Here is a 14,674-nt window from a genome sequence, read left to right as displayed (position 1 = left end):
AGTTGCTTCTCTTGTCTACATCCCCTCATCCCCCTGGCAATGGGCTAGCACTTCTCTCAAGCATTCTATTACTAAATGACTTCTTTTCCAAATGCCCCCACTAAGCTGTCTGCTTCCCTCTTCCCCTTCCTCATGCCCTCTCACACACGTACCAAAAGGGGTCGCTTCAGACCACACATGCCCAGGGGAATCCTGGTGCAGAAGCCTGTGAAGAGAAGATGGCTTTAAAAAGACAAGATGGAAACCGCATTTTGGGGAAAATCAATGATTCTGTGGATCTAGACAGAGTCTGGGGGAACCAAGGCTTACACACAAGGAAGTCGAGGACCAAGAAGTAAAGGTTTGAGATAAAAGAGGGTATTTCACTCACACAAACCTTTCTCCTCACCTACTATGCAGTCAACACTGTGTATACAAAGGAAGATAAGGTCCCTTCCAACAGCCTACCAGGGAGACAACCAAGATATGGAGAAACTCAAGAGTGTCCTCAAGGGTACAGAGGATACAGGACAGCTGGAAGATGTAAATGGTAAGAACGGGAGTGGCCACGGAGACCAGCCATTAAAGCTAGTAGTCATGGAGTCCATGGCGTGACATGGGGGTCCAGGTCTGTGCATGATGACACCGCCACATGGAGAGTTGGCAACCAAAATTGAGAGTTTGTAGAAAGAGGAAGTATAAATTAAGAGAAAAAAAAAAACAAGAACAAGATTAAAATACTCAACAACATTTGAAATACTACAACTTACCAGTTGTATTTGGATGATGGAATTATAGGTGACTTTTTTTTTTTTTTTTTTTTTGCTTTGCTTTTCAAATTTGTAGCAAATTTCTTTTTTTCTTTTTCTTTTTTTGGTTTTAATTTTTGTAGCAGAATGATTTCCTAAGGATAAGGGGTCGTCTCCACCACCAGGGGATTCCCTGCTGCAGGCACACATGCACACCTGTAGACATATGAACACAAGTCACACAAATTAATCCTTCCTCTGGGATCTAAAGTGGCATACACTAATTGCAGGAGGATCTAAAGCAACGCAGCCTGCCCACATGCCTTTCTTAATCCTGTGCAATTATACCCACCCTGGGTGATGACACTCACAGAGGCTATTCTTAAGGCAAACTTACTTTCCTCACCCTGCCCTCCTGCTGCACCCTCCCTTTTCCTGCATACTCAGCTCAGGTGGGAAATGCTCTCAGTGAGAAAAATTCCCAAAATTCCATTGATTTGAGCCCGAGGCTGGCACACAGAGAAGTATGACATTTTTATGTTCTTTTCCCATTGGCCTGTGATCCTTGTCAACCCACCTAGCTTCTTCCCTGCCACTACCTCTGACCATCCTCATCTCTCCTTCCTCTCTATCCAGAGAAGAGCCATGGGAAGGGGACATTAAAAAAACCCACTAAGATGGGAGTGAATTCGATTAACTTCATAGATGGAGAAACTGAGATCTGAGGGACAAGACCTTGCCCAAGCTCACAGGGTACTGGTGGCCAGGTAGGTTTAGAGCATTGCCCCCCTGCCAAGACCCCAAGACCTCAGCAGAGGAAAGACCTTGATCCCTACCCTTCAGAACAGACCAGAAGCTAACAAACCTCCCAGCTCCCAGCAGTTTGCCACAGCAAATTTATTTAAGATACTTTCACAGAAAAAAAATCAGATATTTTCCCTGCTCTATGAGATTAAATTCTCATCATCTCCTTGACTAATCAGCACATATTTACAAATATTTACTCTGAGGTCCAGCCCTGAGTTAGATGGGGATACGGACAGTTAGGGAGATCCATGTTGCCAGGGATACTCCTAGCCAAGAAGAGAAGGCCCAAGGAACCTGTGCCAGATGTAAATCATGGTTCCACAGTCCCATGTCTTGGGATTCTCTGAGAACATGGATGGAACCAGACAAAGAGGTCACTGGAGACCCACCCACCAAGCCGTGATCTCACTTTTTTAAGCATTAGGAAAGTTTGACCCAAGTCATCCACCTGATTTCAACAGGTTCAGCTATTGAAATAAGGAGTATAATTTGAAGAATGAGCAAAAATTAAGGATAACCAGCAAGTCTGGGGAACAGGATTGCTGGTCAAGACAGAGACTGAATCCAGATTGTGGTCTTCAGTTGCAAATCCTATTAACAGTCTGGGTAAGACAGAGGTCACACTCAAAGCCCACTATAGCTGCAGGGAATTCCTGAAAGTAGTGCTTAAGAATCGAAATTGGATTTAAAACCAAAAGGGGAGGAGCATTTGCCTTGCTTTGCTTTTCAATGGTGCCCAGTGAAGAAGTGCGTTGGTGCAGGTTATCTGAGATAGCACGAGTTAAAGCTTTTAGGCCAAGCAGCCTAAAAGGCTACAGGTTTGAAATGCTTATGCTTTTTTCTTTCTGCCATATTGATTTCCAGGTTGTTTGACTTGGAATCAGTTTGAAAAACATGGATAATTCAACCAACAGTTAGTGGATCCAACATTCTTAGACCACCAACTACCAATATGCACCACAGTCCTGAGGGGCCTCAGGTGACATTCCCTTTCTCAGAGCAGGACTGGAGCTGCTCATTGCTCCTCCCTGCTCATCACGTTTACATATGAGCTAGGATGCAGGCCCTAAGCCTTCAGGCTACCCAGCAGCTGCCCACCTGTGAAAGCTGTGCCTCCTGATATCAGCAATTTACTTTCAGGCCCAGAGGCTAGTGTGCCCTGGCCCAACAGCCTACTGGAGCTTAGCAGGCACAGCTACAAAACATTTTTACTGTCTTTTTTTTTTTTTTTTTTTTTTTTTGAGACGAAGGTTTGCTCTGTCGCCCAGGCTGGAGTGCAGTGGCGCGATCTCGGCTCACTGCAAGCTCCGCCTCCTGGGTTTACGCCATTCTCCTGCCTCAGCCTCCCGAGTAGCTGGGACTACAGGCGCCCGCCACCGCGCCCGGCTAATTTTTTGAATTTTTAGTAGAGACGGGGTTTCACCGTGGTCTCGATCTCCTGACCTTGTGATCCGCCCGCCTCGGCCTCCCAAAGTGCTGGGATTACAGGCGTGAGCCACCGCGCCCGGCCTTTTACTGTCATTTTTAACTACTCCCTCCTCTCACTGCCAGCACCTAGAGGTATTCTTGTCTAAAGAAAGCAAAAACCCACAACTCGAATCTACTGTGGCAGGGGTACTGAGCTGGGCACCCAGAAACCCAGCTTCTAGTCTTGGCCCTGCTGTGTAGCCTTGAAACATGGTTTAGCCTTTCAGGGCCTTGGGTTCTTTACCTATCTCTACAAAGGAGAGAGGTGATTGGAAGATCTCTGTGTGTCCTTCCAGCTCTCATACTCTATCAATGCACAAATTTGTCCCTGAGAAGCTGGAAGCATTCATGAAAGCATCCTCTGCTCCCTGCCTCCCAGAGGGCACAAACCAGCCTGGCTGGGGAGTCATTCCTTCATTTGGGTCCTATTGATCCAAAGAGGACAGGTGCTTGAAAAGAACACACAATGTCGAATCAAAAGAACTGAGAACCCTGGCTTTTCCCCTTAAAGGCTGTGAGAATTTGGGCAAAGCCATTAACCACTCTAAGCTGCTTCCTCATCCTGAACTGAAGATAACATTACTTGGCACACAAAACTGTTATGAGGATTGAACCTATGTTACAGTGGTCCATAAACTGAAGAGTCTGTCCACAGGGGAAGTGTCCAAGCCCAAGCAACCACGATCCCTGGATGCACTGCTAACCCTGTGTGCATCTATAAGCTGTTTGAAAAGGTCTGAACAACTCATCTGTGGTCCCCACCCTCAGCAAAATGATGAGCTCCCGGAGCACCCAAAAGAGGACCAAGTAAGGGTCAACACTGCCTGGTAACACCCCAGGGGGCTACGAATGCTCTTTAAATCCTATGATGCAGAGTTAAGAACTAATGGGGAGCCTGCCTTCAAGGGAAATTATAACTTGAAAAAAGAAACAAGTCAAATTGATGTGGCATTAGCAGACCATAACTAGTACAATTGTTCCTTAAGGCCTTGGAGAGGGAAAGTGGTGAGGGAGATGGAACCAGTGGGTGGGATGAATCCAGGGAAGCTTCCTGGAAAGGGAACACCAGTAGCCACGAACCACTGCAGAGCTCTCCTTCTTCTACCCACCTCTAAGCAGTTCTCCCCATGTAACACCGAGGGTCAGCCACCCCTTCAAACTGTTGGCCCAGAAGTGCTGTAGAAAGGAGGAAAACAGTAGCCCAGGAGGTACCTGGAGCTCTGTGACACTTCCTGGGCCAGGACTGTGAGAGAAAACTGTTGCCATTCCAAGTCCACAGTGCAAAGGGCTTCCAAGCACTACTCCTGTCCTGCCAAAGCTCCCAAGCCCTTGTCCTGTGTCCATTTTATTCTTTACAGCCACCTGCTGCCCCTTTAACCTGTTAGATAAGTAGTCAGCACTCAGTCATGAGAACGCACGTGTGTAGCTCTGGATACTTCAACGTTGTGATGCGCATGCTTCCATCCAACTGGGGTCACCAAGCTCAAGAACTGAAATCTCAGACTGGGGCCCAGGAGCTAGTTGCCTCTACTCAGAGAAGCAGCCTGCTCAGAGTAGTTTGCGGCTGCTCTTCCCTAAATCCCCCCAACATAGCTTGTTAAGATGGCCAAGCTGTGCATCACAACGCGGGAGGCCCTCACACTGTCTCCTCTACCTGCTCTTTTCTTGCTCTGAAGATGCCTGTGGCAGGAAGGTGTGAGCCTCCCACAAAGATAAGCTGAGAAGCAGAAAGAACAAGTCTCCAACTTTTTTGTAATTTATGAATCAGAAGCTGGATTTTCTCTAAAGGATGCATCTGTGATTGTGGATAAGCCCCAATATGTCCTTAACACCCTAGACTGCCACGTCTTTCTGAAGAATCACCACCCTTCACACACACACACACACACACACACACGCACACACACACACACACTTCCTATACAGGGCCTGCCCACCAGACAGATATTGTGAGGATGGTCAGGGAAGCAGGCTAAAATTCCACTAGCCCAGTGTTAGCCCAGTGTCACCTCTACAGCTGGCCTTGGATTCCCTGCACAAGGCTTGTTCATTCTGCACAGTGGCTAGGTTTAATCTGTAGTTCCATGCTGAAACCCTCCACTCCTAATCATCTGACAAGATCATCTCTCAACTACAGTCAGTCAATAGGTCTCAAGAGTTCCTTCAATTCCACTGGGATTTACTGAGCACCTATTAATGCCCAGCACCATGCCAGGTACTGTGTAGCATTTGCTTTAAGGACCATCCCCTCTAAGGATACAAGTATAGGCAAGAACCACGTCCTAATCTGTCAAACTGCAGAAGTCAAATGTACTATCAAGCACACCTTGCAGGGTTAGGTGTATAAAGGCTATAAACCTTAAAACTCTGACCTGCCAAGTCTTACAAAACCCCAAATACCTATGTGTCATTCTACAATTCTACGAAGTCCCATTATTTCCTCACTGATATGATAAAAGGTGATAATCAGTTGCTGTCCACACAGATACCCCATTAGGACTACTGCTTCTGGTCCGGAACAATAAAATGGGAAACCAGGCTCATATATTCATACTCAGGCAAGGTTAACTCAGGGCTGAAAAACACAAGATCTGGTACTCAATATCATGTCACATCAGCCTCTTCTGCATGTTAACTAAATATTTGTACTAGTTAGAAGTAATATATGTATATGTGTGTAAGTGTGTGTGTGTGTGTGTGTGTGTATAGCATTTCCTATTAAGGCATGGGGCACCATCCCCACCTGCAACTCTACCAAGAAGATCCATGCATAGCTTTGGAAAGCCTTCTGGCTCTTTGATGCTTAGCATGGTGCCCAGTACATTTGTTTGGGCTGGATTAACAAATAAAGAATTAGCATCTTAAATTTAATAGAAAAAAAATACCCTATATTTCTTAGAAGAAAATGAACCCCCCAAAGCCAACATGGACAATTTGAAGATTAGCCGTTTGGGGAGTCAACTGGAAACTGCTTCCCGTTTTGTTTAATTTGTGAGACAGGGTCTCACTCTGTCACCCAGGCTGGAGGGCAGTGGTGCAATCTCGGCCCACTGCAGCCTTGACCTCCCAGCCACAAGCAATCCTCCCACCTCAGCCTCCTGAGTAGCTAGGACTACAGGCACATGCCACCATGTTCAGCTAATTTTGTTTATGTTTCTGTAGAGATGAGGTCTCACTGTTACCCAGGCTGGTCTCAAACTCTTGGGCTCAAGCAATTCTCCCACCTCAGCCTCCAGAGTAGCTGGCACTACAGGCGCATGACACCACACCTTGTTAATTTTTGTACTTTTTGTAGAGACGGGGTCTTGCTATGTTGTGCAGGCTGGTCTCAAACTCCTGGGCTCAAGCAATCCTCTCACCTTGGCCTCCCAAGGTGCTAGAATTACAGGCATGAGCCACCGCGCCTGGCCCAGTTCCCAAATTTCAGAATTCCATGGGTAAGTAATATCTCCCTCAAAAAAAAGTGGTAATCATTACACTATTGTCAAATTTTCATTTTGACGTGGCAGGACATAAAAGAAACAACTACAGCCTCATGTCCCCATATCTTTTAATGGAAGAGGTAAGGAAGGCCATGATTTCAGAAGTGAAGACTTTCTTTCCCAAGAATACCCTGCTGACGTCCTTTTACTTACACTTTTGCTAAGGACTGGTGAACATATAGTAATGGGCCAACAAGGGCTGACAGATCAGTGCTGGGAATCGTGGTCCACATGTGCTCCTCTTTCCAATATGGCCCAACTAAATGAAACCGTTCTTTCTTATACCCATAGCAATCACTAATCGGGGCCTGTTTCCCTCCAAATTCTCTACACTACCTCAACTTCAAGCAGAGAAACTTGCCTTCTCCAACAGATCCTGTCTTCTCCCTGCTGGGTGTCCTCTAAGAAAGAGAGCACCTGAGTTCCTCTCGGGTTCACCTGGGTTTATGCTGCCCAAACTGAAACTAGTGCCACAAGTTTCTGAAGGCCACAGTCTAATCAGGATTATCTGGATCATTAAAAGTGCACTATAATTAAGAATTTATTATTGGAGCTGTCAGTCCAAAACATAACTGGGCAGAACAAAGTTTGACTGTGGTATCTTAAACAATACCAATTGACTTCCGGTTATGAAAGAAGAAGCATGCGTTCTGCATGTACAGAGGTGATGCTACTGGTCCAGAGTCAACAGGAAAGTTTTGAGTTATTCTCCTAAGAGAAGAATCAAACTTGCCCAATCCCTCCATGGACTCCTTTCTGGCCTTGGTGTCCAAGGGAAGCCAGGTTGGAAGTAAGGGTGTGCTATTATATGAGAAAACATACAAAAAAGACAGCATCACCTTCTACACTTAACATTCTCTCTTCACATGCCTGTGAAATAGGTACTACTATTTCTATTTGATAGACAAGATAACTGAGGGTCAGAAAGCTTGATCATTCCACAGTCAATAAATACTTACTGAGTGTCTCCCATGGGCAGGCACTGCACTAAGAGCTATGACTCTGCCCAAGGTGACACAGCTGGCAAGTAGAAAAGGGAGCACCCAACCTGTCACTTAATCTGAAGTCTACCCCATTCGATGACTGCCCCTCAGGCTGAGGTCAGTGTTTTGTCACACAACACCACAGGACAACAAAGCCAAAGAGCCATTGTGGGATCACATGGTCCATCTCTTTAGTTTGCTCTGCTGCAAAGAAAGTCAGTATTGATTATCCTTCTCAGACTTTCTCAAATGTCTGCTGTCTCTGGGGACAAATCAAAGTAGCTTCCCATGTCACATTAGTTACAGCTCTGTCTATGGTGTGCAGTCCAGAGCTGGGTGCTGGGGACTCATGCCTCCAGTGGGCAGGACAGAAACACTCCAGCAAAGCACACATGAAATCCTGGGAGAGAAACTTTTGCAAAGGAGTAACAGGTTCTAAAGTTTTGAGGACTTTTAGAGTAGCAGGACCAGAAGCCAAGCAGTAGGATTTGGAAGGTCCTACTCCTTGGACAAAGCACTGAGATCTCCGGTTTGATTCTCTAAGGGCACCTCAAGACTCTGGGACCTATTCTTCAAGCACAGCCCTGTGGTCACCTGGTATGCATCCTGTGCCAGAGGTTTTGGAAACAATGTCTGCCATCCACTCTGACTGGGTGACCCCACTGATGAGCCTGCTACACTGTTGCATCAGAGGAGGGGCCAGTCATACACCAGGCTGCCCATCTCAAGAATGCCAAAACCTTCATGAATGGGCCATCCTGTGCCTGCAATCACAGGGAGGTGGGGCTGACAGCCACGGGTCACGTAACTGAGGTCAAACACAAGAAGCTGGCCTGGAGAGCTCTATATATAACCTCAGGAGCTCAGTGCTCCTCACATTGCCAGCATCTTCTCTCCTCACTCACCCTTCCTGGTGCTTTGGGTAAGTGTGGGTTCCACTGAGTCTCTCATCTTCCCAGCTGGTCTTGCCCAGGCCTGACTAGATTAGATGGACCAGGGCCTCTTTCCCCTTTGGGAGCTATAGGGCCTCTGCTTTCCCAAAAGCACTCACATTTGGAGGGCGGTCAGGAAAGGAGCAGGGGATGAGCTGCTGCAATGCAGATGATGTTTCTGGTCTTCTGGTCAGAATGTAAACTCCACAAAGACAAGACTATCTCCTGCTCTCTGGCACTCCCATAGGGGCAGGCATGGTGCCGGGCAGAGAAGGACTCTGGAGAGGCTGTCCAAGGCAGCTTGTGCACAGGCTGAGCAGACCTCGTGAAACTGTCAGGAGGAGAGGCTGAGCCCACTCTCAAGAGAGTAGGGAGAATGATTCCAAGAAAGTTGCAGATGGGAGGGATTTGAGGTGCCACAGAAATCCAATTGCTGCTTTACAGAGTTAGAAGTTCTGAGAGGGAAATACAACTTCCTACTAGTCAAAGTCCCTTCTACCAAACTTGGACTTAAGAAAATCATGGAAGAGATGGCTAATAGCTTCTGGTCGGGGATATTAGTCCAAAGGACCACCAGGGTCCTTCCCCTGTTTCCAGGCAGGGCCACAGCAGAGCCTGTCTTTTCTAATAACTGGCCCTTGGATCAGGGCCTAGCTCAGTGGGACAGACCAAGAGTTTGAACTAAGAGCTTTTGCAGAGGATGGAGTGCAACAGGCCTCAGTAGAATGGAGTCCAACAAACCTCCCTCTGTTGTACTGGGAATAGGTAAAATCTCCCATCCTAGGTAGAGGTTTGTGGTAGCTTTCTATTTGCACTCAGAGAATCAGTGTTGAGACTGGAAGAGGCCTGAAAGATGAAGTGTTCAAACCCTTCCATTTAATAGGAAATGAGAAAGAGGCAGGAGTGTGGGTGATCTGCCCTCAAATCACACAACAGTGGTCAGAGGCAGAGCTAGGAGAAAGAACGGGCACTGCTAACTGGGCTGTTTAAAGCTTAGTGAAGGCTTTCTGCAGGGGAAGGAGGAGCTCAACTCTTCCAAAAGCAGGAATCCCCGCTGAGGGCTCTCGGGGCACCTGAAGGAGCCCTGGGCCTGGCGCAGGCAGGCGCTGGGAGGATGGCGATGTTGCCATGGATGCAGCTGCCTCCGTAAGTATCCTCTTGCAGCCGGTCCAGAGATGCTCTCTTCTCTCCTTCCAGGCTCCCCTTCCTCCTTAGATAAGATGTCTTATCAGAAAAAGCAGCCCACCCCGCAGCCCCCAGTGGGCTGCGTGAAGACCTCTGGCGGCGGTAGCGGAGGCGGAGGCAGCGGCGGCAGCGGCGGCGGCGGCTGCGGCTTCTTCAGCGGTGGCGGCAGCAGCGGTTCTGGCTGCGGCTACTCCGGAGGCGGTGGCTACTCTAGCGGCGGCTCCGGCTGTGGCGGGGGCTCCTCCGGGGGCGGCGGCGGCACTGGAGGCTGCGGAGGGGGCTCCGGTGGGAACGTCAAGTACTCCGGGGGCGGTGGCTCCTCCGGGGGCAGCTCCGGCTGTTTCTCCAGCGGTGGGGGAGGCTCCGGCTGCTTCTCCTCCGGCGGCGGCGGCTCCGGCTGCGGCGGCGTCTCCTCCGGGGGCGGCTCTGGCTGCTTCTCCAGCGGTGGGGGTGGCTCCTCCGGGGGAGGCTCCGGCTGCTTCTCCGGCGGCGGCGGCTCCTCGGGTCAGGCTGTCCAGTGCCAGAGCTACGGAGGCGTCTCCAGCGGCGTCTCTAGCGGCGGCTCCTCCAGCGGCGGCTCCGGCTGCTTCTCCAGCGGCGGGGGCGGCGGCTCCGGCTGCGGCGGCGGCTACTCCGGCGGCGGCTCTGGCTGCGGCGGCGGCGGCTACTCCGGCGGCGGCTCTGGCTGCGGCGGAGGCGGCTACTCCGGCGGCGGCTCTGGCTGCGGCGGAGGCTCCTCTGGCGGCGGCAGCTCCGGCTACGTCTCCTCGCAGCAGGTCACCCAGACCTCGTGCGCGCCCCAGCCGAGTTACGGAGGGGGGTCGTCCGGCGGCAGCGGCGGCAGTGGCTGCTTCTCCAGCGGCGGGGGCGGCGGGGGCTCCGGCTGCGGCGGCGGCTCCTCCGGGGTTGGCAGCGGCTGCGTCATCGGTGGCGGGGGCTCCGTCTGCGGAGGTGGCTCCTCTGGGGGCGGCGGCAGCTCCAGCTGTGGCGGTGGCTCCTCCGTGGGGGGCTCAGGGAGTGGCAAGGGCGTCCCGGTCTGCCACCAGACCCAGCAGAAGCAGGCGCCTACCTGGCCATCCAAATAGGTCCCCCGGGGTACCACGGAGGCGAAGGAGTTGGAGGTGTTTTCCAGTGGCGCCGATGGGCTTAGAGCTCTCATGATGTTACCCGAGGTTTGCAAATCCTTCATGTCTTAACCTACCTGAAAGAAGCCATTGAGCTCTCCGACTGCAACTAGTGCTGCTGTTTAGCCTCTTTGGTTTCTGTACAACTACCTCCCAATCCCAGTGCCTCAGTCAATAAATGTGCAAATTCATGAGAATCTCTAGGTCTCCAAGAGTATTTGTAGTGTTCAAGTTCATCCATTCCATTCCATTCTTCTCCTTTCCTGCATTCGCTCATTCACACTTACATTCATTTTACAAATACACGGACTTAATTGGCGGAAGGGTGAGTGGATAGATGGGAGTCACCAAGAGAGGGAGGCATGGCTGGCAAACGACGGTCAAATATGTGAACATTCTAGTGTGCGGCCTAAAATCATGACGTGATCCCAAAACACAAAGATCCTGAGGAGAGACTTCAATAAACACCTCCCTGTGGATTGGGTAGCCACTGTGGGTCTCCTTACTGAACTCTGTTTTTTAAAGACATGCTGCCCTGGAAAGACGCTGTCTCTCACCGTCCGGAGCCAATTCTGCAAGGTCTGAAAGCTGGGTGGCTGCACATTAGGAGCACCAGCTCATGCTACTCAGACTCACCGGAGAAATATTAAGCCTATCCGATGTTTATGAGCCTCTAGGGCGAGCAAGACCACTTTAGTAGGTACCCGTAGGGAGAGGAGGAAGTAGGGGAACTGTTTCCTACTCTCTCACTCTCTCTCTTTTTTTTTTTTTTAAATCTCAATCAGCTTTCTCGGGTTGAATGTTTCCTGCTCTCTTGAAGGAACTTTACCTAACTTAGGAAGATGCAGCATAAGTGTGCGAGATGTAAAACCTCAGCACCAGAAAGAAGTCATGGAAAACACAAGAGCTTCCGATCAGCAAGGAAGAAGCCACAGTTGCTCCAAGGGATGTATTAATTGCATAGCCCTCAAAAGAGATATAGAACATCAGCCTGGCCAGGGATTTTCCAGGTTCTGCTTCATATCCTGATTTTACCAGCTCTAGTTAAATGCCAATTTACTGATTTACTCAAGAAAAACTCCTGCTACATCAAAAAGCGCAGGTACCCTTCCTACTCAATCACTGCTGGGGAGGTTAAAAAAAAAAAAAAAAAAAAAAAAAAAAAAAAAAAAAGGCTGCTTCTTCAACTCTCCCATTTAGGATCTCTACCATTCATCATTTTACATGGGTCATTCATGGAGATCAGAACAAATAGCAGTCTTAAAGATTCAGGAGCCCAACCACTGCATTATTTTTATGTTTTATTAACAAATGAAAGTCAGACTTTCAGTTCTGGACAAAATGAAGTAGATGTAATTCTTACTATCACTCCTGTGATACTAACTAAAACCTCTGAGCATAATATATAAAGCAAACATAAGAAGACTTTGCAAGCTGGGTGGCTGCATGTTAGCAGCACCAGCTTATGCCATAAACATCTGATATGCTTACTATTTCTCTGGTGAGTCTGGAGAGGACAAGGCGGAGTAGCTAGAGTCCTCAGAACTAAAGGACTAACCGTGGTAAGTTTCCTGGGTTTTCTTATTGCCTCCTGTGTTTCCCAGATTGGGCACTAGAAAATCTGATTCTGGCAGGTGCAGACAAAAAAACTGCACCAAGAAAATTCTCTTGCTTTAGACAAAAGACCAGGAAAGGGGTAGTCTAGTAAGACAGAAACCTTTCTGACAATATTTGCCCTACTTCAACCAAACACCATGGGGAAAAAAATGAACAAGAATCCTATACTTCCACCATAGTAAGGAGACCACATGGACTTACTCAGAAGGTGCTACACTCTCCCTAACCTCACTAGTGTGGTATTAGCAGAAGTCTGCTATAATAGAAAATTTAAACAAGATCTGAAGTCTCTTAACATAAGGCCCAAAGTGTCCAGCACACAATAAAAATCACTTATCATACCAAGAACCAGAAAAAAATCTCAACTTGAATGATAAAAGAACCATTCGACAGATAACCAACAGTGAAATGACACAGATTTTGAGATTATGTTAGGGATTTTTGTTGTTGTTGTTTTGACACAGTCTCAATCTGTCTCCCAGACTGGAGTGCAGTGGCCCAATCTTGGCTCACTGCAACCTCCTCCTCCAGGGTTCAAACAATTCTTGTGCATCAGCCTCCTGAGTAGCTGGGAATACAGGCATGCGCCACCACACCTGGCTAATTTTTGTTGTTTTGTTTTGTTTTTCAGTAGGAGATGGAGTTTTGCCATGTTGGCCAGGCTGCTCTTAAATTCCTGGCCTGAAGTGATCTGCCCGCCTCGGCCTCCCAAAGTGCTGGGATTACAGACGTGAGCCACTGCCACCATGCCTGGCCTTATCTGTTAGGGATTTTAAAGAAGATATCATAAAAATGCTTCAATAAGAAATTACAAACACACTTGAAACAATGAGAAAATAGGAAACCTTGGCAAATAAATAGAAGATATAAAAAGATCCAAGTGGCAATTTTAGAACTAAAAATATAATAACCCATTACAGAGTTAAATTTTAGAACTGGAAAATAAAAAACTCACTAGATAGGCACAATAGCAGAATGGAGATGACGGAGAAAAGAATCAATATCCTTCCACCTTCCACTATTTTACCCCTCCAGAGAATACAGCAACAGGCACTGTCTTAGAAGCAGAGAGCAGCCCTCCACAAATAATTGAACTTGTTGGTGTCTTGATCTTGGCCTCAAAACTATGAGAAATAAATTCCCAGCCTCAAAAACTATGAGAAACACGTTCCTGTTCAAAAATAGGTCAATAGAAATTATTCCATCTCAACAACAGAGAAAATAAACTGAGGGGAAAAAAACAGAGCCTCAATAAACTGTGGGACAACAAAAGTGTTAGCATTCATGTCATCAGAGTCCCAGAAGGAGAGGAGAAAGGGTGTGGTACTGAAAAATTGTAAAAATAATGGCTCAGAATTACCCAAATTTGGTGAAAGTGATTAACTTACAAATTCAAGATGAGTGAAACTCAAACAGGATAATCCCAAAGAAATCCACACTAAGAAATATCATAATCAAACATCTGAAAGCTAACGACAAAGAAAAAATCTTCAAGAAGAAAATTTTGGATTTATTGAAATCGGGGGATCCTGAGCAAGATGGCCAAACAGGAACAGCTCCAGCCTCCAGCCCCCAGCACGAGCAACACAGAAGATGGGTGATTTCTGCATTTTCAACTGAGGTACCAGGTTCATCTCACTGGGGAGTGCTGGACAATCAGTGCTGGTCAGCTGGTGCAGCCCAACCAGTGAGAGCTGAAGCAAGGCAAGGCATCGCCTCACCTGGGAAGCATAAGGGGAAAGGGAATCCCTTTTCCTAGCCAAAGGAAACTGAGACACACAACACCTGGAAAATCAGGTAATTCCCACATCAATACTGCACTTTACCAAGGGTCTTAGCAAACGGCACACCAGGAGATTACATCCCACACCAGGCCAGGAGGGTCCCACACCCATGGAGCCTCCCTCATTGCTAGCACAGCAGTCTGAGATCTAACTGCAAGGTGGCAGCAAGGCTGGGGGAGGGGCGCCCACCATTACTCAGGCTTAAGTAGGTAAACAAAGCTGCCAGAAGCTCAAACTGGGTGGAGCCCACCACAGTTCAAGGAGGCCTGCCTGCCTCTGTAGACTCCACCTCTGAGGACAGGGCATAGCTAAACAAAAAGCAGCAGAAACCTCTGCAGATGTAAATGACCCTGTCTGACAGCTTTGAAGGGAGCAGTGGGTATCCCAGCACGGAGGTTGAGATCTGAGAACAGACAGAATGCATGCTCAAGTGGGTCCCTGACCCTTGAGTAACCTAACTGGGAGACATCCCCCACTAGGTGCAGATTGACACCTCACACTGCACATGGCTGGACACACCTCTGAGACGAAGTTTCCAGAACAAGAATCTGACAGCAACACTCAC

General features: G+C 48.2%; 2 protein-coding genes across 2 annotated transcripts in view; one reads left to right on the top strand and one right to left on the bottom strand.

Moving 5' to 3' along the window:
• The window catches only part of LOC105497922 (small proline rich protein 2G), a 121,352-nt gene extending 111,743 nt beyond the window's left edge, over positions 1-9,609 (bottom strand). The window contains exon 1 of the mRNA XM_011769455.2: positions 8,519-9,609. The gene's annotated coding sequence lies outside the window, so the exon portion shown is untranslated. The remainder of the gene's footprint in view (positions 1-8,518) is intronic.
• LORICRIN (loricrin cornified envelope precursor protein) lies at positions 9,575-10,897 on the top strand. Its single transcript, XM_071085210.1, has 2 exons — positions 9,575-10,244; positions 10,281-10,897. The coding sequence occupies exons 1-2, from the start codon at positions 9,575-9,577 to the stop codon at positions 10,667-10,669; spliced, it is 1,059 nt and encodes a 352-aa protein (XP_070941311.1). The 3' UTR covers positions 10,670-10,897.
• The last annotated feature ends 3,777 nt before the right edge of the window (positions 10,898-14,674 follow it).

The sequence above is a fragment of the Macaca nemestrina genome, chromosome 1, assembly GCF_043159975.1.
Source record: "Macaca nemestrina isolate mMacNem1 chromosome 1, mMacNem.hap1, whole genome shotgun sequence".
NCBI classification, from domain to species: domain Eukaryota; kingdom Metazoa; phylum Chordata; class Mammalia; order Primates; family Cercopithecidae; genus Macaca; species Macaca nemestrina.
This window is presented reverse-complemented; position numbering and strand designations above follow the sequence as displayed.